The 20,684-nt window shown below is 57.0% G+C and overlaps 1 protein-coding gene and 1 gene segment (V, D, J or C); one reads left to right on the top strand and one right to left on the bottom strand.

Moving 5' to 3' along the window:
• Window positions 1-112: 112 nt before the first annotated feature.
• LOC102459948 (putative olfactory receptor 10D4) lies at window positions 113-4,199 on the bottom strand. The gene is made up of 2 exons (XM_075911913.1): window positions 3,321-4,199; window positions 113-352 (listed from the first exon to the last, which is right to left on the bottom strand). The coding sequence occupies exons 1-2, from the start codon at window positions 4,197-4,199 to the stop codon at window positions 113-115; spliced, it is 1,119 nt and encodes a 372-aa protein (XP_075768028.1).
• Window positions 4,200-20,203: 16,004 nt separating this feature from the next.
• On the top strand, window positions 20,204-20,684 carry LOC142821110 (immunoglobulin heavy variable 4-59-like). The segment is given in 2 exon segments: window positions 20,204-20,249; window positions 20,335-20,684. Coding segments are annotated over 2 exon segments (396 nt in total).

Genomic DNA, 20,684 nt, shown 5'->3' with positions numbered 1-20,684 from the left:
TGTGCTACAGCCAGCAGCTAGTGGAGGTGACTCACAACCCACTGCCCAGCATAGCAACGAGCAAGGTACCCCCCACTATGTTACACATGTTCACATGATACACCCGCTGGCCTCATGTCCAGCCCGTCAGCTCCACCATGTAGTTCACGTCATTCAGCTGCTTAACAACCTTGAAGGGGCTGTCCCAGGCTGCTTGCAGCTTATTCTTCTGCACGGGAATTAGGACCACCACCGCACGAGGTGCAAAGGCAGGAACAAGATCCAGATCCCCTGATTCCCACCCTAGTGCTCTGACCCACTGGCCAGCCTGCTTTGTGTCAGCATCATCATCACCATCATAGGCCGGGCAAGGCTGGGGGTCAGCGACCCCAGGAGCTATTTCCGGCAGGAATAACAATGGTAATAAATTGTTGACCCCAGATTGACTCACCCACCGCCCGGGCATCTCACACACAGAGAAGGGTCCATGATGTAGCCCCTTCCCAAGGGGCGGGCTCTCTGTTGCTAGGTTTGTGCAGCACCTCGCAAAGCGCGAATTCCAGCAGAGACTCAGTGAACCGTGAGCAGCTCTCTGGAGCGTGGGACTGCAGAAGTGCATTAGGGGCCGAAATCTCTCTGTATGTCGCTTAGAGCAGGGCTCCTAACTCCCCACGGCTCCTTCCCAATACCAGCGAAAATCACAAGTGAGGAGGGATGTACCGTATATACCTTCGTATACCTCCTCCCAGGCTCCCCCCCTCCCCCTGGAAGCTGGCACACACGTCCCCCGGGGACGATCCCCCTCCCATGGTATGGGGAACCTCCGCATGTGCCTCTCCCGGGGCTGAACCCCCTTCCCGCGGCATGGGGAAACCCATGCATGTCCCCCCGCCTACTTCCCCCCTCCTCCCGTGGCATGGGGAACCCCCGTGCACCACCTCCCCTGGGGCCATCTCCCTGCGCTCCTCCTCCAGGGCCGACTCACCCCTCCTGCAGTGCAGGGAAGCTGCTGCGCTCCTCCTCCGGGCTGACACCAGGCTTTACACGAAGGCAAAGGGGAAGTGGCAGGGAATTTGGTGCCCCATTTAATTTGGCACCCTAGGTGGCTGCTGAGTTTGCCTATAGGCACGGGGCACCTATGGAAAGGATGCTGGATTTGGGGGTGCTCTGAGATTGTGGGGGATATTTCTGTTCCTCCCCAGTTTCATGTATCCAGCCAGAGTTCCTCTGGGCAGCGTACACTGGCTCCATGCCATTGCTTTGAGGAGCCATGGGTCCCCATCTGGCTCCCTTGTTTTGAACCTCTGACCTGCACCCCCTGAACTTGTTTTTCATTATTTGCCCCCAGAATCAGTTGATCCCTAGGTCCAGTCACCCCTCCCAGCAAGGCTGGGGAAGGGGCTTTTAGAACACTCCTGGGTTATGTCTACATGAGTGGGTTCTTGAGCAATAACATCTTGTGCAAGACTTCCTGTTGAAGAACTTTTGCACAAGAACATGTCCAATGGCCATGTGCTTTTGCACAAAAGCATCCATGGTAGTGTGGACACTCTCTTGTGCAAGAGTAGGAATAAATAGTAAGTTTTCAGAATGGAGAGAGGTAACTAGTGGGGTCCCCCAAGGGGGGACCCATCCTATTAAACCTATTTGTAAATGATCTGGAGAAAGAGATAAACAATGAGGTGGGAACATTTGCAGATGATACTAAACTGCTGAAGATAGTTATGATGAAAGCAGACTGTGAAGAGCTTTGAAAAGATCTCACAAAACTAGATGAATGGGCAACAAAATGGCAAATGACATTTAATATTGATACATGCAAAGTAATGCACATTGGAAAAAAATAATCCCAACTATACATACAATGGGGAGTAATCTTGAATCTTACAACTACTCAAGAGAGAGATCCTGGAGTCATTGTGGATAGCTCTCTGGAAACATCCACTCAAATGTCAAATGTGCAGTGCCAGTCAAAAAAAGCAAACAGAATGTTAAAAATACTTTATAAGGGATAGAGAATAGGGATTCAGTAGTGTAGACAATTAACGAATAATCAAAAGCTTATTGGTTAATGCTACAGACTACATGCATTGCCCTCTTCCCAGCTGACAGTACATTTTTAGCAGGCCCTGTACCATCCTGGCTTGTGCTGGGTCTAGGAGCTCCCGCTCCTCCAGATAGGGGCTGCTGCCACCCCAGAAGCTGCAGCGTGGGGTGATAGGCAACTGGTCTGCATAGGGAGCTGGTTTTTAAACTGGCTTCTCTTGCGGACCACCTCCCACCTGGCACCATATGGTGCTGCCTCTGGAGGCAGCAGCACAGAGTGGCAGGGAGCTCCTCAGGAGTGGAGTCGGAGTGCTCTGGCTGCCAGCCCTACCCTCAGAGACTATAAAATAGTCAAGTACCTGATAAGAATTCATGAGGTTAATCAATTATTCAATTAACTGATATTTAACATCCCTAATAGAGAATAAGACATTGTCTCTATAGAAAACCAAGGAGAGAGGGGGTTTCACCTTCCTGTTTGGCGCTGGTGCGAGCATCGGTTGAATACTCTGCCCTGTGACGTAGTGTGGGGTACCTTGCTGGTTGCTATGCTGGGTGGTGGGCTATGGGTGACCTCCACTGGCTGCTGGCTGCAGCATGGCCCAGCAGAGCAGGGGATGAGTCATTATGCAAGGGGGCTTCTGAACCTGTCTGACGAGTTCTTCCCCAGGGAACGGAACAATGGGAAGAAGGGGGATGGATCCCTGACTGGGGGCAGGGCTGGAAGTGGGTGAGTTAAGTTTCTGGCTGGGAGCATGGAGGAGACAGCCTAGGGAAAGTGGCTGGAATTTAAGGGCCCAGTCTCACCCATCTCAAGGGGGGCTGAGGCATCCTAGGTCTGCCCTGTAACCAGATTACATCTGTGCTGTGCTGTATCCTGTAATAAACTCCCTCTATTCTACTGGCTGGTGGAGTCTGTTCGTACCAGTACGGGGGTGCAGGAGGTGGGGAAACCCCAATGCACCTCCACACAACCCAAGCCAGGGGCTGATTGCTTGGAGAGGATTCACACAGCAGTCATGAGAATCCTTGCAGTGGAAATCCTGCCTCATAATGATTGACACAGAGAGTTTGAGTGCTGTAGACCTGTCTTATAAGGAAGAGATTTACTAGAAGACCAAAGTCCGAGTCTCTGATTCCTATTAATTCTGATGCACCACAAAAGCCACTGAGGGCCCATGCTGATGTCTTTATAACTGGGTTTGCAAACAGACTCACATGCTCCTCCTGCATCTGCTGCACATCAACATGCCAGCCTCTGCCCCCCCTCTCAGTTTTCTCAGAGCCGCTTTCACCTCCTTGTTGCGCAGCGTGTAGATGGCCGGGTTCAGCATGGGGGTGACCAGATTGCCAAAAATGTTCACGGGTGTCACCAGCATTTTGCTCATCTCTGGGTGAGAGTAAATCAAAGCACAGGGCCCAAAGAACATGGTCACCACCACCAGACGGGAGGCGCAAGTGGAGGTCGCTTTGCGACGCCCTTCACCCATGTTCATCTTCAGGATACAGAAGATGATCCGGATGTAGGACACAAGGATAAGGACGAAGCAGGTCATGGGCACCACCCCAATGTTGATGAAGCTCACAGTCTCCAAGATGTACGTGTCCGTGCAGGCCAGTTTGGCCACGGGGAAGATGTCGCAGAAGAAACAGTCCACCACGTTGGACCCGCAGTAGGGCAGTGTGAAGGTCAGGCTGGTGAAGATGGTGGCTTGGAAGGAGCTGGTGATCCAGCTGCTGGCAGCCAGGAGGCCACACACCCTGTGGTTCATGATGATCAGGTAGCACAGCAGGTGGCAGATGGCCACGTACCGGTCAAAGGCCATTATGGTGAAGAGCAGACCTTCAGTGCTGGCCAGAAAGTGGAAGAAGACTTGGGCCATGCACCCACCCAGCGAGATGGTTCTGCTGTTGGCCCAGAGGTTGGCCAACAATTTGGGGATGCTGATAGAAGACATGCCAATGCCCAGCACAGCAATGTTGCAGAGGAAGAAGTACATGGGGGTGTGTAGGCGGCGGTCGGCGAGGACGGCTGAGAAGATGAACAAGTTGCCCAGCAGGGTGCAGAGGTAGAAGGCTAAGAAGGTGAAGAAGAGGATGGTCTCAAAGCCATTGGTGTTGGGGATCCCTAAGAGAATAAAATGAGTCACCGCAGTGAGGTTCTCCAGCCCCATTTTGGTCTCAAAAGGAGAGAAATGGAGTCAGTGAGTTACAGAAACAAACAGACTTTTCATCCTTTAGCTACATTGTTCCCCTTCCATCCACGGCCCCCAGGACTCACTTTCCTTGTCCTTGTAATTCCAGTTTGGGGCAGGGCCTCTCTGAGAAGACTGAGAGGGGACTTGATAGTGATTTTCAGGTACCTAAAAGGGTGCCACAAGGAGAAGGGAGAAAAATTATTCTTCTTGGCCTCTGAGGTTAGAACAAGAAGCAATGGCCTTAAACTGCAGCATAGATTTAGGTTGGACATGGGGAAAAATTTCCTAACTGTCAGGGTGGTTAAACACTGGAATAAGTTGCCCAGGGGGGTTCTGGAATCCCCATCTCTGGAGATATTTAAGAAGAGGTTAGATAAATGTCTATCAGGAATGGACTAGACAGTACATGGTCCTGCCATGAGGGCAGAGGACTGGACTCGATGACCTCTCTCTAGATCCATTCCTGTTCTAGTGTTCTATGATTTTATGTGCCGGCACAGAGCATAGTGAGAGGATGTGCCTGCCACCGGTATCGGAGACTCAAGAGAGACCAGACAAAATGGATCACCTGACTTTCTTAGAATCTCTTCTGGCTGCTCTGTGCAAGTGTCTTCTCTTCTCTCCTTGTGCAATTACAATTTCTTCAGTCATGTTCTCTCTAAGCCTGTTCACCACAGTATCCTGCAGCCTTCTGTTTGTGGCTAACATTTGGGGAGTGGTTCTCTCTCTCCCTCTCTCTTATCACAGAATCCCTGGGCTGGAAGAGACCTCAGGAGGTCATTGAATCCAGCCCTCTGCCCAAGCAGGCCCAATCCCAACTAGAAGCCTGAGGCACTTTAAAGTGCATCTACAGAGCACTCTAAACTCAAAATAAAAAAAGCAAATAGTGTATTTTGAAAATTGGTGCATCTCTGCAGGACCACATTTTGCAATAACCACCCCCAATGAGACATCCCTTAACCCTTGTGGAAAAATATTTCACAATAATGAGTGGCTTGTTAATATACAGGGTAGCTATTTAAGTGTAAAGGTCCCTGGGTTTTGGGGGTAAAAATCACTTTATCAAATGCTTGCAGTGCAGTAAAAACAAATGATGCCACATGATCACCAGCCTTCACGGAAACCTACTAACCAGGCTTCTTATCTACATGCCTCTAGTTTCCATCCAGGACACATCACATGATCCATTGTCTGCAGCCAAGCCTCATCTTCTCCAATCCAATCCCTTTGACAGAGAGAAACACCCGCAGGGGCTCCATGCATTCAATGAAGTGGTTTTTACCCACGAACGCTTATTCCCAATTAAATCGGCCCGTCTTTCTGGAGCCAGGGGACTCTTCATTTTTGAAGACACAGACCAACAGAGCTGCCCATCTGGTTCCTCTCTGCAGAGGGCTGGCCCTGGTGCGCATCGGAGGGATTATCTAGGGAAGGTTTTGTTGGTGGAAGCACGGGGGCTGCAATGAGACGAGTCGGTGCTGAGGAGGAGGGGGAGGAGGGAACGTGCAAAACGATGAATGTGGGGAAGAACTGCCCCAGGGCGGGGAAAGATGGGAGTCGTGGGGACTGTTTTGGGTTAGAGGGAGCGGGAAAAGGGGGCAGCCCCAGCCAGAGGGGCTGGATCCAGGGCTGCTGAGAGAGACGCTAACTTGATGCGGTTCCCCTCATACGCAACCTGCACAGTTTGGTTCAGCATGTCTCAGTGCTGCGCTCAGCGGACTGGGCTGTGCAGCTGTCACCCCAGATGGGATTTTTACAGTGAGATTTGAACTGCGATGGTGAAGTGTCTGTGGGCGTGTGGCCCGGAGAGTCCCTGTGCAGGAGAGCAGGGCTGCAGGGCGGGGTGATGACCGACGGGGAGAGGCAGATCAGTGACACAGAGACACGACCCAGAGGCAGGCGCTGCACAGAAGGGGCCAGGGGCTGGGTGGGTGGTTCTCTACAGAGCACAGGGCCAGGCCAGAGACAAGCAGAGACCGAGGGCAGCGCGAGCGGATCGGTACCACAGCAGGCGCCTTACACTGGCTGCATGGGCAGAGGCGGCTCCAGCTGACTGGGATTCTTCCCTTCTGCCCCGGCCGGGACTCCTTTGGCCCCATCCAGCGTCCTCCCCAGCCCGGCCCAGCGCCTGGGATAGGGGCCCAGACAGGGCGCCTGGGACCCAGCCGGGAGCCCTAATCTGCTGCCAAAGTGACTAGAGCTGCCCCCTGCGTCTCGCCCGCGCTGCTGCCGAGCTCGCAGCTTCCCACCGCTTCCCGCAGCCTCCCGGCTCCTCCTAGGCCTTAAATCCCCTCCGGCCCCCTGGGGACCAGCCCTGAATCCCCACCGGGCTCCGGGCTGAGCCCTTGGTAGAGTTGCCAAGTAACAGAGATTCGGCCTCATTTTGGAGACCTCCAGAGACCTCCACCGGACCTGCTCTTGCTCCCCTGTCTCCTAGGGACTCCGCTGGGTTCACCGGGGCTGTATTCGCCCCGCCCGGCACACGGGGGTGAGGCAGGAGAAACGTCATCGGGACCAAAGGAGCCGGGCAGGTTTCCCCCTGAAATCGAAGCCAGGAGATGCCTGTTCCATGCCCTGCGCTGTTAGGGTTTGGGACATTGATGCTCGTCTGGGCCCTGCTGCCCCGTGGCACAAGCCAGAGAATCCCCACGTGGAGTGAAATAGCAGAGGCTGGGCCAGAGGTTGGGCTGGAGGCCTCTGTGTCCAGCAGAGCTTTCTCCTGGGTGTGTCCTGCTGTTGCCCGGACTCCTCTCTGTGCGGACAGGGATGTGTTCAGGTAGCCGGGTGGGGACAGGTGGTGGGGGAACACACCCCGGTGTGCAAATGGAGGCGAGGCACCATCTGTCCCGCAATCCTTGTGACAGGACAACAGAGACGCTGAGTTGAGAACTGAGCCATTTTGGGCAGGACAGGCGCCCCTCCCCCAACCTCTCACCAGACCCTGACACGCTTGTTCTGAGCCGACACAGAGCGAGCCAGAGCTTGCTGTCTGAGTGACCCATCAGAGGGAAGCGTTTTCTCTCATCCCCCTTCACTGGGATGCACGTCGCTCCGCATCTTCCTGGGCCATGGGCGGGTTCTGTTCCCCTCCCCTTTGCACTGCCAGGATCCAGGATCAAGGGCCCTTACTGCGTTATGGCTGATTGGACTCAACCAAAGCTCTTCCCTCCCTAGCCAGGGCAGTGGGGTGGGCACCAGCCGCACCAGGCACCTGAGCTGAGCACCTGCTGTGACGGCGCGTTGGAGGTTCCCCGTCTCCTGCACCCCGAAATGGCACAAACAGACTGCACCAGCCAGTGGAATTGAGGGTGGTTTATTGCTCCTCCAGCACAGCACAGCACAGCACAGATGTAATCTGGTTACAGGAACTGGGGGCTAAGAGGTCTCAATGCCCCCCTTGAGATAGGGGAGCCCCAGCCCCCTCCCCAGCTCCTTCTTCTCTGCCTTCCAGCCAGCCACTCCCTAACTAACTTCCAGCCCTGCCCCCCAGCCCGGGCAGCATTCCACCTTCCTTTGTTCCTCTCCATGGGGGGTGTCTGGCCACTGGTTCAACAAGTTTGGCATTACCTCTGCCTAGCGAGGTTTTCCCTGCTGGGTCTTGCTCCAGACAGCAGGGGTCACCACAGCCCAGCAAGTACCCCCACTACGTCACAGTTCTCCCCCCTCCGAGAGCGAACTGAGCAGGGTCACTCCGCTCGTGACCTAGGGAAGTTCGGGTCCTCTGCGCGGGAACCCGCCCTGGGGACATGGGTGCTCCCCTTGACTCAGGCCGGCCGTGGCGAGGACCCACATGAGTTGGCTTCCCTCTGTCCACTCGCCGCGCCGCACCGCTCCAGGGTGACTGGCACAGGCCTGTCCTCGGGGGTCACTCCCACCCTTCCACTGGCCTTGATCCCTGGCCAGGGTCTCTCGGGCCGGGGCCATGAGCCCAGTGAGCCTTCTCTGGACAGCCAGGGCGGCTTCCACCCCTGATGCTCCATCCAGGGAGGTCTTCTCCTCCCATAACTCTCTCAGCAAACCCAGAGGGTCCTCTATCTGGGGTAGAGACCCCCAAGCTGCTTTCCTACTGTCTTGGGCCTTCCCGCCCCTCTGGCAGGAGTCACAGGACCGGCAGTACCGCTGCACGGCTGTAAAGATTCCCGGCCAATAGAAGTGCTGGAGCAGCCTCCGCCGGGTGCTCCGGATCCTCCGGTGGCCCCCAACGGGGACATCGTGGGCCAAATACAGCAGCTTGAGGCGATACTTTCGGGGGACGACCAGCTGCCGCTGGACCCTCCATGCCCTCACCTTCCTGGGGGGAAGCCATTCACGGAACAGGAGTCCACGCTCCTGCAGGAATCTCTCCTGGCCACCTCTCCCCCGGGGCTGAGCTGCACGGAGGCCAGCCTGGTCCCTCAGCCTCTGCAAGGAGGGGTCTGCCTGCACCTCAGCCTGGAATTCAGCTGCTGAGGCAGGGATCGGGACCTGTCCCCCACCTCTGCCTAGGTCCGGAGTCCCAGCCTGGCTGGACCCCGTGTCCACTGGGATGGGACCCTGAGGCTGCTGCCAGGAGTCTTTCCCTGGACCCACGTTGTCAGCCCCCCGCTGGCTCTGGGAGGTGACTAGAGCCCGCTGGGATTCATGGGGCCACTCCTCTAGGTCATTCCCCATCAGCACCTCGGTGGGCAAGTGCGGGTGCACCCCCACTTCCTTGAGGCCTTCCTTTGCCCCCCATTTCAGATGCACCCTGGCTACAGGCACCTTAAACGGGGACCGGTCTATGCCCTTCAGGGTCAGCTGGGTGTGGGGTAGTATCCGCTCTGGGGCCACTATGTCGGATCGGGCCAGAGTCACCTCCGCCCCCGTGTCCCAGAAGCCCGTCACCTTCCTACCATCCACCTCCAGGGGTATGAGGCACTCGCTCCGCAGGGGCCGTCCTGCCCCCACCCGGTACACGGAGAAATCCGCCTCCCGAGGGTCAGACCTCCCAGGGGAGGTGCACTGAGCATCCTTCCCCTCTCTCTGAGCTGAGGTTTGCCGGCCAGCCCTTGCCTCTGGGCCAGCCTGCCCTTCCTCCCGCCCCAGCCGGTTAACCCTGGAAAGTCCCCGGTCCTGGGACCTGGTGCACTGAGCCCTCTTGTGGCCTTCTTGCCCACAGCGATGGCAAGTTAGGCTTTGGGCTGTCTCTGTCCAGGCCCTGGCTGGTTCTCTGGGGCGCAGACGATCTGTTCCTTGGTCTCGCCCCGTAGTTGACTCCCTCCGTCGCTCAGCCGAGATCCGGTCTCTGCGCGGTTCCCTTTCTCTCCGGGACTCCCGTTCACACCCGGACCGGCTCTCCGTGAACTCATCCGCCAGTCTTCCGGCCTCCTGGGGGTTCTCTGGTCTCCGGTCCTTGAGCCACAGCCTCAGTTTGGGTGGGCACGCTTCATAGAACTGCTCCATCATGACCAGCTTGAGCAGCTCCTCTGCGGTCTGGGCTCTGACTCCCGAGACCCACTTGCGGCAGTATTGCGCCAGGCGGGAGGCCAGATCCACATAGGTCTCCCGTGACCCTTTCTGTACCCCCCGGAACTTCTTCCTGTACATCTCGGGGGTCAGCCCGAACTTGTGCAGCAGGGCCTCCTTGACTCGGTTGTAATCCCCTGGCTGTAGGTCCTCCAGCTGACTGAGCACTCCGGCCGCCTCCTGGCTCAGTGCGGGGATGAGCTCCTGCAGCCAGTCAGCTGGGGGAACCCGTTGCAGTCCACAGGCCCTCTCAAAGGCACTGAGGAACCCGTCTATGTCACCCATGTCCTTCAATTGGGCCACCACGGGCCTCTCCAAGCATCTGGCAGTCCTGGGACCCTGGGGCCCATCCGCACTTGGCGCAGCCGGTGCCCCGCCAGTTCTCCGCTCTGCCATGGCCAGCTCATGCTGCCGCTGCCTCTCTCGATCTTGGCGCTCCTTCTCTCGGTCCTCTACTTCCAATTCCTTGATCCGCAGCTGGATCTCCAGCCGCCGTAGCTCCGCTGGGCTGGCCCCTGCCCTAGATGGGCTATGACTTGCAGGCCTCCCAGGAGACACTGTCTCATCTCTCCGGTGGGTTCCAGCGCTCCTCCCCCTCTCTGAGCCTGACACACTCTCAGGGGGGGTCTGGCTGCTTCCCCTGGGGACAAGATCCTGGCCCTGTGGCTGGTCATTCTCTTCCAGCTGGGCAATCAGCTGGGCCTTGGTTGCTTTCTGCACAGGCAAGCCCCTCTCTCTGCACAGCCCCACCAGCTCTGCCTTCAAGAGTCGGGCGTAGGCCATCTGCCCGCTGGTCCCTTCGGTGCAGACTCACCAGTCTAGTGCTGCAGCGCCCCACGATTCCCAGGAACCGCTTCGCTCTGTCTCCAGCACGCCTGGCTCCAGGGCTCTTGCTTCTACAGCGCCTTGTCGCTCACCGCTGGAAGCTCCATCCACGGGGTGCAGTGCATCCCACTCCTGACACCAGTGTGACGGCGCGTTGGGGGTTCCCCGTCTCCTGCACCCCGAAATGGCACAAACAGACTGCACCAGCCAGTGGAATTGAGGGTGGTTTATTGCTCCTCCAGCACAGCACAGCACAGATGTAATCTGGTTACAGGAACTGGGGGCTAAGAGGTCTCAATGCCCCCCTTGAGATAGGGGAGCCCCAGCCCCCTTCCCAGCTCCTTCTTCTCTGCCTTCCAGCCAGCCACTCCCTAACTAACTTCCAGCCCTGCCCCCCAGCCCGGGCAGCATTCCACCTTCCTTTGTTCCTCTCCATGGGGGGTGTCTGGCCACTGGTTCAACAAGTTTGGCATTACCTTGGCCTAGTGAGGTGTTCCCTGCTGGGTCTTGCTCCAGACAGCAGGGGTCACCACAGCCCAGCAAGTACCCCCACTACGTCACACCTGTGCTCTGGGGTTGGCCGGGGTTGGCTCCATGGGGGGACGCCCTGTAATGGAGACAAAGCCACAGACACCGCACAGAGGGAGGGGAGCCGGACAGGCCCCTACATTCGGGGTTCCAGCAGTGAGCTCATCCAGCAGTTTGCTGGTTTCCCAGCCCGGCAGGTCTCATAAGGCCTCCAGGGATTCCTCTAACTAGTCTCATTTCCTGCCCTTCCCTGGTGGGCACCTCGCTTGGGAGCTGAGATGCGGGGCAGACGTGGTGATTAATCTCTGTTGATGTGTTATCTCCAGTCCCGGCCCAGCGCCCCATCGGGTGGAATGTGCTTTGGGATTAATTAAAACATTGGCATTGCTAACGAGTCCCCAGCTGGAACTCACTGCGCTGGGTGCCAGGCTCCGACATGACTCTCGGTTGGCCCCAGCTGAGTTCTGTGTGGTTGCCGTGAATGTCAGAGTCGGACTAACATGGATGATTTGCTTCATTAATGGTTTAGAGAATGGCGGAGAGAGGGCGCTGATAAAGTGTGTGGTCTAGAGCCAAGGGGAGGGGTCGCGAGTGCTTTGGAGGAGAGGACTGTACTTCAGAACCAACAATAGTCTGAAGTAAAGAGGATGAAAATCAATAAGGACAAAGGCAAAGTGCTCCCCTTAGGAGGGAACAAAGCAGCCCACACACAAAAGAGGAAATGTCCGTCTAGGCAGGCGCACTGCGGGCCCCTAGTGATCCATCAGTCAAACAGAAGCCAACAGCCTGTCACTGTTACCCACAAAGCAAACCTGCCTCTGGGCTGCATGTTAACGGAGTGTTGTGAGCAAGGCACGTGAAGTCAATTACTTCGCTCTGCTCTGCGCTGATCAGGCCTCAGTTCTGGGCACCACATTTCAGGAAAGATCTGGACAAAATGGAAAAAGTCAGGAGAAGAGCAACAGGGATAATTAAAGGCCTAAAAAACAGGACCTAGGACACATGCCTGGTTCTGGCAAGCCCCAGAAGTTGCTTCTTCTTCTCATGCCCCAGCCCCTCCCAGTTCACCAAATCAGGGCCAGGCTCTGGTGCCCAACACTAGCTTCCCCGCCCCCCAGGGCTGCTTCCCCGCCCCATGATCCCGGGTAAATCTTGTTGGGAGTGTGACGGTTGGGGTTTTCCCATCTCCTGCACCCCCGTAGTGGCACGAACAGACTCCACCAGCCAGTAGAATAGAGGGAGTTTATTGCTTCTCCAGGATACTGCACAGCACAGATGTAATCTGGTTACAGGAACTGGGGCTAGGATGCCTCAGCCCCCCTCGAGATGGGGGAGACTGGACCCCTAAATTCCAGCCCCTTTCCCTAGGCTGCCTCCTCCATGATCCCAGACAGAAACTAACTAACTCTCTTCCAGCCCTGTCCCCCCACCAGGGGCGGCATTCCACCTTCCTTTGTTTCTCTCTCTGGGGGGTAGCTGGTCGGACAGGTTGAGAGACCCTTTTTGCATAATGACTAACCTCTGTCCTGCTGGGTCGTGCTTCAGGCAGCAGCCAGTGGAGGTCACTCACAGCCCACTGCCCAGCATAGCAACCAGCAAGGTACCCCCACTACGTCACAGGGAGCGACCCCAGATTTGGATTCTGGTTTCTTTGCCCAGCACACTCTGTAGCTGCCCCCGCTCCGGTGGAGGGCAGCCCCATGTTTCAATGAGGTTGGATCACACCCTGCGGTGTCTCTCTGCCACCTACCAGGCAGTCCTTCCTGGCTAAAGGATTCCCCTTTACTCCATCCCCATTGAGTGAAACCTTCCGTCCCATTCCTGCCTCAGCCCAGTGCCCCCTGCCTCTTCCCTCCCCTCAGCCACCTCCTGTCATTACAGCTGAGCTGAGCGCCCGCCCTCTCTGGGGTGTAAAGGGGGCACCTGCCCCCCAGGGGACATCGCCATGTGCTGAGTGCTCACCCCGTGCTGTCCCTTACACCCGCCCTGTAGAACCCACATGCAAATCCCTGCCTGGGGCTTCCTGGTTAAATACCAGCGCCTGGTTCCAGGAGCGTCAGTCTCCGCCCAGACACAGCCTTGTCCGGCCCTGCTCGCTGCGGAGTTTCCCTCGGTGCCTGGGAACAGAGAATGGAACCTCTGCTGCTTTTCCTGGCCCTGCTCGCCGCCCCCGGCTGTGAGTGTCCGCGGGGAAGTGGTGGGAATTGGGGCAGGACTGCACATCAGTTCTGTGGCTAATTCTCTCTTTGCTCTGCTTTCCCAGGTGTCCTCTCTCAGGTGCGACTGATCCAGTCCGGCCCGGGAGCGGTGAAACCCGGGGAGACCCTCACCCTGAGTTGCGCTGTCTCGGGTGTGTCCATCACTGACAGCAACTACGGCTGGGACTGGTTCCGGCAGCCTTTAGGAAAAGGGCTGGAGTGGGTGGGAGGGGTTTTTCGGGGGGGCACCGCCTCTTACGCCGCAGCGTCTGTCCAAAGTCGAGCGACCTTCCCTGCAGACAGCGCCAGGAACCAAGTCTCGCTGCAGCTCCGCTCGCTGACAGCTGCAGACACCGGCACCTATTACTGCGCCAGAAAAGTAGAGACAGTGACAGACACAGTGACACAGAGCAACGCAGGGCCTGTCACAAACACAGGAAGGGGTTTCTAGACGCACGATAAAGGCCCTTTGAAAGCTCCGTCTCCGCCTCAGGCTGGGCACAGAATGTGTTTACAGGTGGAAGCGAATTCAGAGACATTCATGGGGGTAGGTCGATGATTGGCTATAAGCCAGGCAGGCCCCAGACAGCACAGTCAATGGGCCACCTCTGTCCCCTTCCCTGGGGTGGAGCCACAAGCCGCCCCACACCGAGAGAAACCCCGAACAGCATCCTCCAATTGCAGGACCCTCTACCCCATCCCCCACCTGCCTGGAGGTGTCGCTCTCACCCTCCTTCCCTTCTCTGCCCACAAGCCCTGTTCTGCCCGCAGGGGTTCTGTGCCCAGCTTGGCTCCTTCCGCTCTCGGTCACTGCCCTTGCTAGGAAAGGTAGAGGGACTTGCCTTCCGTGCCAATTCTCTCCCACAAGAGCGATGGAAAACTGCCCCGCACTAGGGAACACTCCGGGTCCCTTCCACTCCTCCGACTCTCTGCCGCAGCTAATCCCCCGACTCCCCTTCGAGAAAGCGGTTTGTCCCTCTGGGTATGTCTACACTAGAAAGTTAGTTCGAACTAACGGACGTTAGTTCGAACTAACTTTCCTATGCGCTACACTAGCGCTCCGCTAGTTCGAATTTGAATCGAACTAGCGGAGCGCTTAGTTCGAACTAGGAAAACCTCATTTTACGAGGACTAACGCCTAGTTCGAACTAGCTAGTTCGAACTAAGGGCTGTGTAGCCCTTTAGTTCGAACTAGTGGGAGGCTAGCCCTCCCCAGGTTTCCCTGGTGGCCACTCTGGCCAACACCAGGGAAACTCTATGCCCCCCTCCCGGCCCCGGACCCCTTAAAGGGGCACGGGCTGGCTACGGTGCCCGTGCCAGGTGCAAGCCTGCCAGCACCCAGCTAGCAGACCCTGCACCTGGCACGGCACAGAGCCACCCACCCGATGCCTCCCAGCCCACCCCCTCTTGCCGGGACCAGGCTGGCGGCTCCCGGGAGCTTGCCCTGGACCGCAAGAGGCGGGCACCTTCCTGGGCTAGTGCGGACATCGTGGACCTCGTCCACGATCTCCGCACTAGGCACAGGAAAGTGGCCGTCTAGGGCAGGAGAGCTGCCAGCCTGGCCACCCAGGAGCAGGTGTGCATGAAAATCAAGGGGGTCCACTGAGACCCCCGACCCTGAGCCCTGAGCTTACAATGGCCGTCCTGGGTCAGACCAAAGGTCCATCTAGCCCAGTAGCCTCTCTGCCAACAGCGGCCAACCCTAGGGACCCTGGAGGGGACCAAGCCATTTGTCTCGTGCCATCCCTCTCCAGCCTTCCACAAACTTTGGGCAGGGACACCACTCCTACCCTCTGGCTAATAGGACTCCATGGACCCAACCTCCATCACTTGATCTCACTTCCCTTTAAACTCTGTTCTAGTTCTAGCCTTCACAGCCTCCTGCAGCAAGGAGTTCCACAGGTTAACTATTTGCTTTGGGAAGAAGAACAACTTTCTCTTACTAGTTTCAAGCCTGCTACCCATTCCTTTCCTTTGGTGTCCTCTAGTCCTTCTTTATGGGAACTCAGGAAGAACTTTTCTGAATGCACCCTCTCCACCCAACCCCTGCTTTTAGAGACCTCTATCCTGTCCCCCCTCCGTCTCCTCTTTTCTAAGCTGAACAGTCCCAGTCTCTGTAGCCTCTCTTCATCTGGGACCTGTTCCCAACCCCTGATCATGTTAGTTGCCCTCCCCTCTCCCAGCCTTTCTCTTCCCCTCTCCCACCTCCTTTTCCCAGTCTCCCCCAGTTTTTTTCAATAAAGACAGAGTCAATGTTGGAAGAAACATTAGCTTTATTTTGTACATCAATAAGAAGGGGGGCTAGGGAAGGGCAAGTGGAAGAAGGTGAGGGAGGAATGGGGCACGAGCCCCCGATGGGGAGGACTGGGCTGGCTCTGCGGGCTTCTGGGGGTGGAAGCTCTCCTGCAGCCCCCCAATTGCCCCCTCTCCCCAGATGGCAGCCTGCGGCAAGTGCAGCCGGGCTGATGGCCGAGTGGTGTGATGTGCCCAGTGTGGGCACTCAGGGCACTCCAAGCCAGAACTTCTTTGCAAGCGGGGCACCCCTTAGAACTGTGTGTCCGGGGTGGGGGTCGGGACCCTTTAAGCGCAGCCCTCGGCTAGCCTGAGACAGTATCTCCATGCTCTAAGTCCTCCTTTTATGCCCTGCCGGCACTGCTTCCGGCCATCATTAAGCCCTGTTCAGAGTCCACTCAATGTGGACTTACTAGTTCGAACTAGCAAAACGCTAGTTCGAACTAGTTTTTAGTTCTAGATGCGTTAGTTCGAACTAGCTTAGTTCGAATTAACTAATTCGAACTAAGTTAGTTCGAACTAGCGCTGTAGTGTAGACGTACCCTCTCTGGGGCGGAAACCAGCCTCCTCCCCGAACTGCCCCTCCCGGGAGAGACTCCCGCCTTTGGGCACCAGCTGGGCCCTGTCTGGGTCCGTGGAAGGTGCCCGGCACATTTTGGAGCAGCCCGCGAGCCGAGAGGGAAACACTCCCTGGTACCAAGGGGTCGCCCCTCAGATGAGGGGGCCCGACTCCCGTTCACCCGACAGCGCTCCCTGCACAGGGTCCCTGCCCCTGCTAGTGTATCCCTGACAGGAAACTCGGCCTGCAAATCCCTGATTGCAGGCGGCTCCTGGGTCCTAGTCAGGGGCCCGGTTCTCTGCTCCCTCCGAACTGCCTTTCACGCACCCTCCTGCCATTCCCTGAGCTGAGTGCCCGGCCTCTCCGGGGACATCGCCATGTACTGAGCGCTAACCGGCCCCCTGTTCTCCTACTCCCGCTGCTGTCCCTGATGCCCTCTGGGAACCCGCCTGCAAATCCCTGACTCGGGGGTTCCTGTTAAATTCCAGCCCCTGGATCTAGGAGCCTCAGTCTCCGCCCAGACATGGACCCAGGGGCGGGCTGGCCCGGCGGGATACAGGGAAGTTCACAGTTGGCCGTCCCGAATGGCCGGCTGCTGGAGGAGGAGAGGGGTAAACCCGGAAAGCTGCTCCTGGGAGCGGCTGCCAGAGACCTGGAAGACACCAGAGCCCTGCTGGAGCGCTTCATAGCGGGGAATGTTCATGCTCTGCCGACGGGCCCCCTGCTCTCTCCCCTCCTCCCCACTCCGCTGGGGGAGCGGCAGTGCAAGGACCCGCTTACACAGCCGAGCTCCGCATGGCGGGTATGGAGGGGTGGGGGCTCCCCGGGTGGGGGCTCCCCCTTTCCTGCTAATGGGAGCCAAAGCAGGTGCGGGGACTTCAGTAAAATTAGCACGCGCGGCCCAGCTCCAGGTGCGGAAAGTGGTCTGGAGCCCTGGAAGCAGCTGGGGCCAGGACTGGGGGGACTTCTGGGGCTCAGTGACACACTCCAGCCCGAAAACCGGAAGGCAGAAGGTGGGGGAGGTGAAAGGGGAAAACTAGTGGGAAGGGGATGGGAGAGGAAGGGGCTTGTGCTGAGGGGAGGGGCGGTGCAGGCGAAGAAAGGGGAAGGCACCAAAGGACAGGGTGGAGGAGAGACAAATGCCAGGGGGCCTGGCGGAGACAATGAGGAAAAGAGCAGAAGGGGAGGTGTCACTTGGAGGGGGGAGGGGACAGGGTGATGCTGGGAAAGGAACAGCAGCGCCAGCTGCTTCCCTAAAATGCCGCCCGGCAAAGTGCGCCCCAAGAACCTGCCTGATTGGCTAGTGCCTAGAGCTGGCCCTGGTTTTGGACAAGTTTAATTTGAACACTGCTCGGTGTACAGGCACGTCTTTCTAGCGTGCAAATATGTATTAACCGTGTCTGCAGCCCAGGAATCCTGCGAGATCTTTTTCAAAGCAGAAGTATTTTCTCAACAAATTGCTAAATTGTCTTAGTCACATCTTGAGTCCTTCATGTTAATGTCACGTGAGAAGTACCTATTGCCCCAATTAATAATGAGGACGTTATGAATGACTTAGTATCAAAGAGTACATTTAAAAAAAATTCTTTGATGTGAAAAAGAGGGCTGTTCTTAACCCATTTCCTGGGACTGTTTTGATTTCTAGTCTGCCTCTGCCCCTGCCCCTCACTCCGCTGCTCTCATCTCTCCCTACCCCCAGCCAGCCTCCCCGCAGCACTAGAACCGACAGCAAAGTGAATGAATGCACCCTATTAACACCCCTCTCTCACAGCCAGCCTGAGCTTTGCCATGCGTCCCTGTACATATGGGCATCTGAGTCCTATCATAATCCCACAGGAGCTTCCCAGCCAATGAGCCTGGGACTGGAGTCCTCTACTTCCATTTCCTTCCTCCACAGCTGCAGCTCTGCTGGGCTGGCCCCTGCCCTAGATGGACTACGGTTTGCAGGGCTTCCCTGGGAGGGGAGGCAGTCTGGTCTCTCCAGCAGGCTCCAGTGCTCTGTCCCCTCTCAGAGCCTGAGACATTCCCAGAGGAGGTCTGGCAGCTCCCCACTGGGACAGGATCCCAGCTCCATGATTGGTCATTCTCTTCCAGGGAACAATCAGGTGGGCCTTGGTTGCATTCCGCACAGGCAAGCCCCTCTCTCTGCACCACTTCACCAGCTCTGCCTTCAGGAGTTGGGTGTAGGCCATCTCCCCACTGGTCCCCTCTGTGCAGACTCACCAGTCTAGTGCTGCAGTTCCCCACTATTCTCAGGAACCGCTTCACTCTGTCTCCAGCACACCTGGCTCTAAGCCCCTTCCTTCTACTGTGCCTTGACACTCGCTGCTGGAAGTTCCATCCACGGGATGCAGTGCATCCGACTTCAGACACCAGTGTGATGGCGTGTAGGGGTTTCCCGTCTCCTGCACCCCAGTAGTGGCACGAACAGACTCCGCCAGCCAGTAGAACAGAGGGAGTTTATTTCTTCTCCAGGATACAGCGCAGCACAGATGTAATCTGGTTACAGGGCAGGCCTAGGATGCCTCAGCCCCCCTTGAGATGGGGGAGACTGGGCCCCTAAATCCCAGCCCATTGCTTAGGCCGATTTCTCCATCATACCAAGCAGAAACTCCCCAACGTCCCTTCCAGCCCTGCCCCCCAGCCAGGGGCTGACCTCGCTTTCCTTCCTTTGTCTCTTCCCCTGGGAGGCAACTGGTCGGACAGGTTGGGTGCCCCTTGCATAATGACTCATCCCCTGTCCTGCTGGGCCATGCTACAGCCAGCAGCCAGCAAGGTACCAACACTACGTCACAAGGGCTTTGGGAGCCAGGCCATTGGCTCGCGTAACACCTGGCAACAGCCAGTCTAACAACCCCTGTGTGAGGAGAAACAGTCACTGCCGGCTTCATTCCTTCTAGGGGTCGAAAAGTGTCAGAAGGATCCCAGGGCCCCGTACCCGGCGCTGCACAGACACCCAGGCCGGGACAGTCCCGTGTCCTCAATACGCCCCCTAGTTCCATTCTGTGCAGGAAGAAAGATGCAGTTTGTGCGGTGCAGAGAAAATTCTGGAAACTGTTTTCAAACCACAAATAAACAAACCTCCTGCCCCCGGTGCCTCAAAGGCAAAAGAGCCGGTCAAGTTACATGAACCTTAAGGAAAAAGGGAGCGAAATATTTCCCACGGTCACCAATGGGACAGAGCCACAGGAGGGCAGCAAAGTGTCACGTGTGAGCTCGAAGCTGGAATCCTTGGTTAAAATCCCCATTTACTCAGGTCACCTTCAAAACAGGGGTGTCAGCCCAGAGGCTGAAGCCGAGATCCTGGTGCCCATTCCAGGTTACACCCCTGCTCCGCCCACTCAACATGACCCACCTCCAGCGAATGCAATGAAAGCGCTCGGAGCCCATTTCAAGTGTCACAAACCCTCCTTCCAGCTTGTAGTTATGGGGGAAAAGAGCAGCGTCGAAAATCCCTCCAGAAACGGAGCTCCTTGTCCTTGGGAATATCAGGCTGAGATTTGCTAAGATCTCTAGGGGATCTGGGTGCCAAGACTTCCCCTTAATAAGGCAATAGAGACACTAACCGCCCACCTAACTACCTACCTCTGCCTCCAATTTAAAATCAATAACCAATAAGCAAACGTCGATAATCAATAACCGTTGAGTTTGGGAGCCATCAGGCATAAGTGTTTGGGGGCTGGAACAGGGAAGGGTGCGGAATAACTGGAGTCCCAGGGCCCAGAATTCGATTTCTTAGGTGCCTGCTTTGTTTACACGAATAAACGGACACGATAAACTAATGAGAGACAGGAGGGGGCGGGGGAGGGTGGAGAGTTCAATTCACGCTGGGCTTTTGTGTTTTCCTCCTGCGCAGCAACTAGCAAAGCGTGGTGTGTGTGTGTGAGAGAGAGAGAGACAGACAGACAGACAGAGAATGTCCAGGAAGGGCGCAGAGAGGCAGAGGGGCCTTTTGGTCAGCTCCTTATAGCTCCTCCTTTGGGCTCTGCCTCCTTATGCAAATCCCCGTTCCGGGGTCTGGGTTAAAGTAGCGTCCCCCGGGAGCGCACAACCGCCGTGTTCTCAGTAGTCTAAGCTGTCCCTCCTAGTGCACCATGAACACCCCGCTCCTCCCGCTGTTCCTCCTGGCTCTGGCCGCAGGTGAGTCTCGGCGGGAGGCGGCGGGAGGCGCCGAGGGTTGAGGGGGCAGGTGGGTTGGAGTCTGACCGATCCCTGCTTTTCCCAGGTGCCTTGTCCCAGCTCCAGGAGTCCGGCCCGGGCGCGGTGAAGCCCGGAGAGACCCTCACACTCACCTGCTCTGTCACCGGGGGCACCGTCACCAGCAGCTACTACTGGGACTGGTTACGCCAGGCCCCGGGCCAAGGGCTGGAGTGGATGGGACAATGGAGCGGGAACACAGTCTACAACCCGTCCCTGCAAGGCCGCATCACCATCACCGTGGATTCCTCCAGCACCAAGTATTATCTGCGGCTCAGCTCGCTGACAGCTGCAGACACCGCCACGTATTTCTGTGCCAGACACACAGTGACACGGAGCGAAGCAGGGACTGGCACAAAAAGGGGAAGCGGATTCTGA

This window comes from Pelodiscus sinensis, chromosome 30 (assembly GCF_049634645.1).
Source record: "Pelodiscus sinensis isolate JC-2024 chromosome 30, ASM4963464v1, whole genome shotgun sequence".
In the NCBI taxonomy this organism is placed as follows: domain Eukaryota; kingdom Metazoa; phylum Chordata; order Testudines; family Trionychidae; genus Pelodiscus; species Pelodiscus sinensis.
Note: the sequence above shows the minus strand (reverse complement) of the source record. Positions and strands in the feature narration are given on the sequence as shown.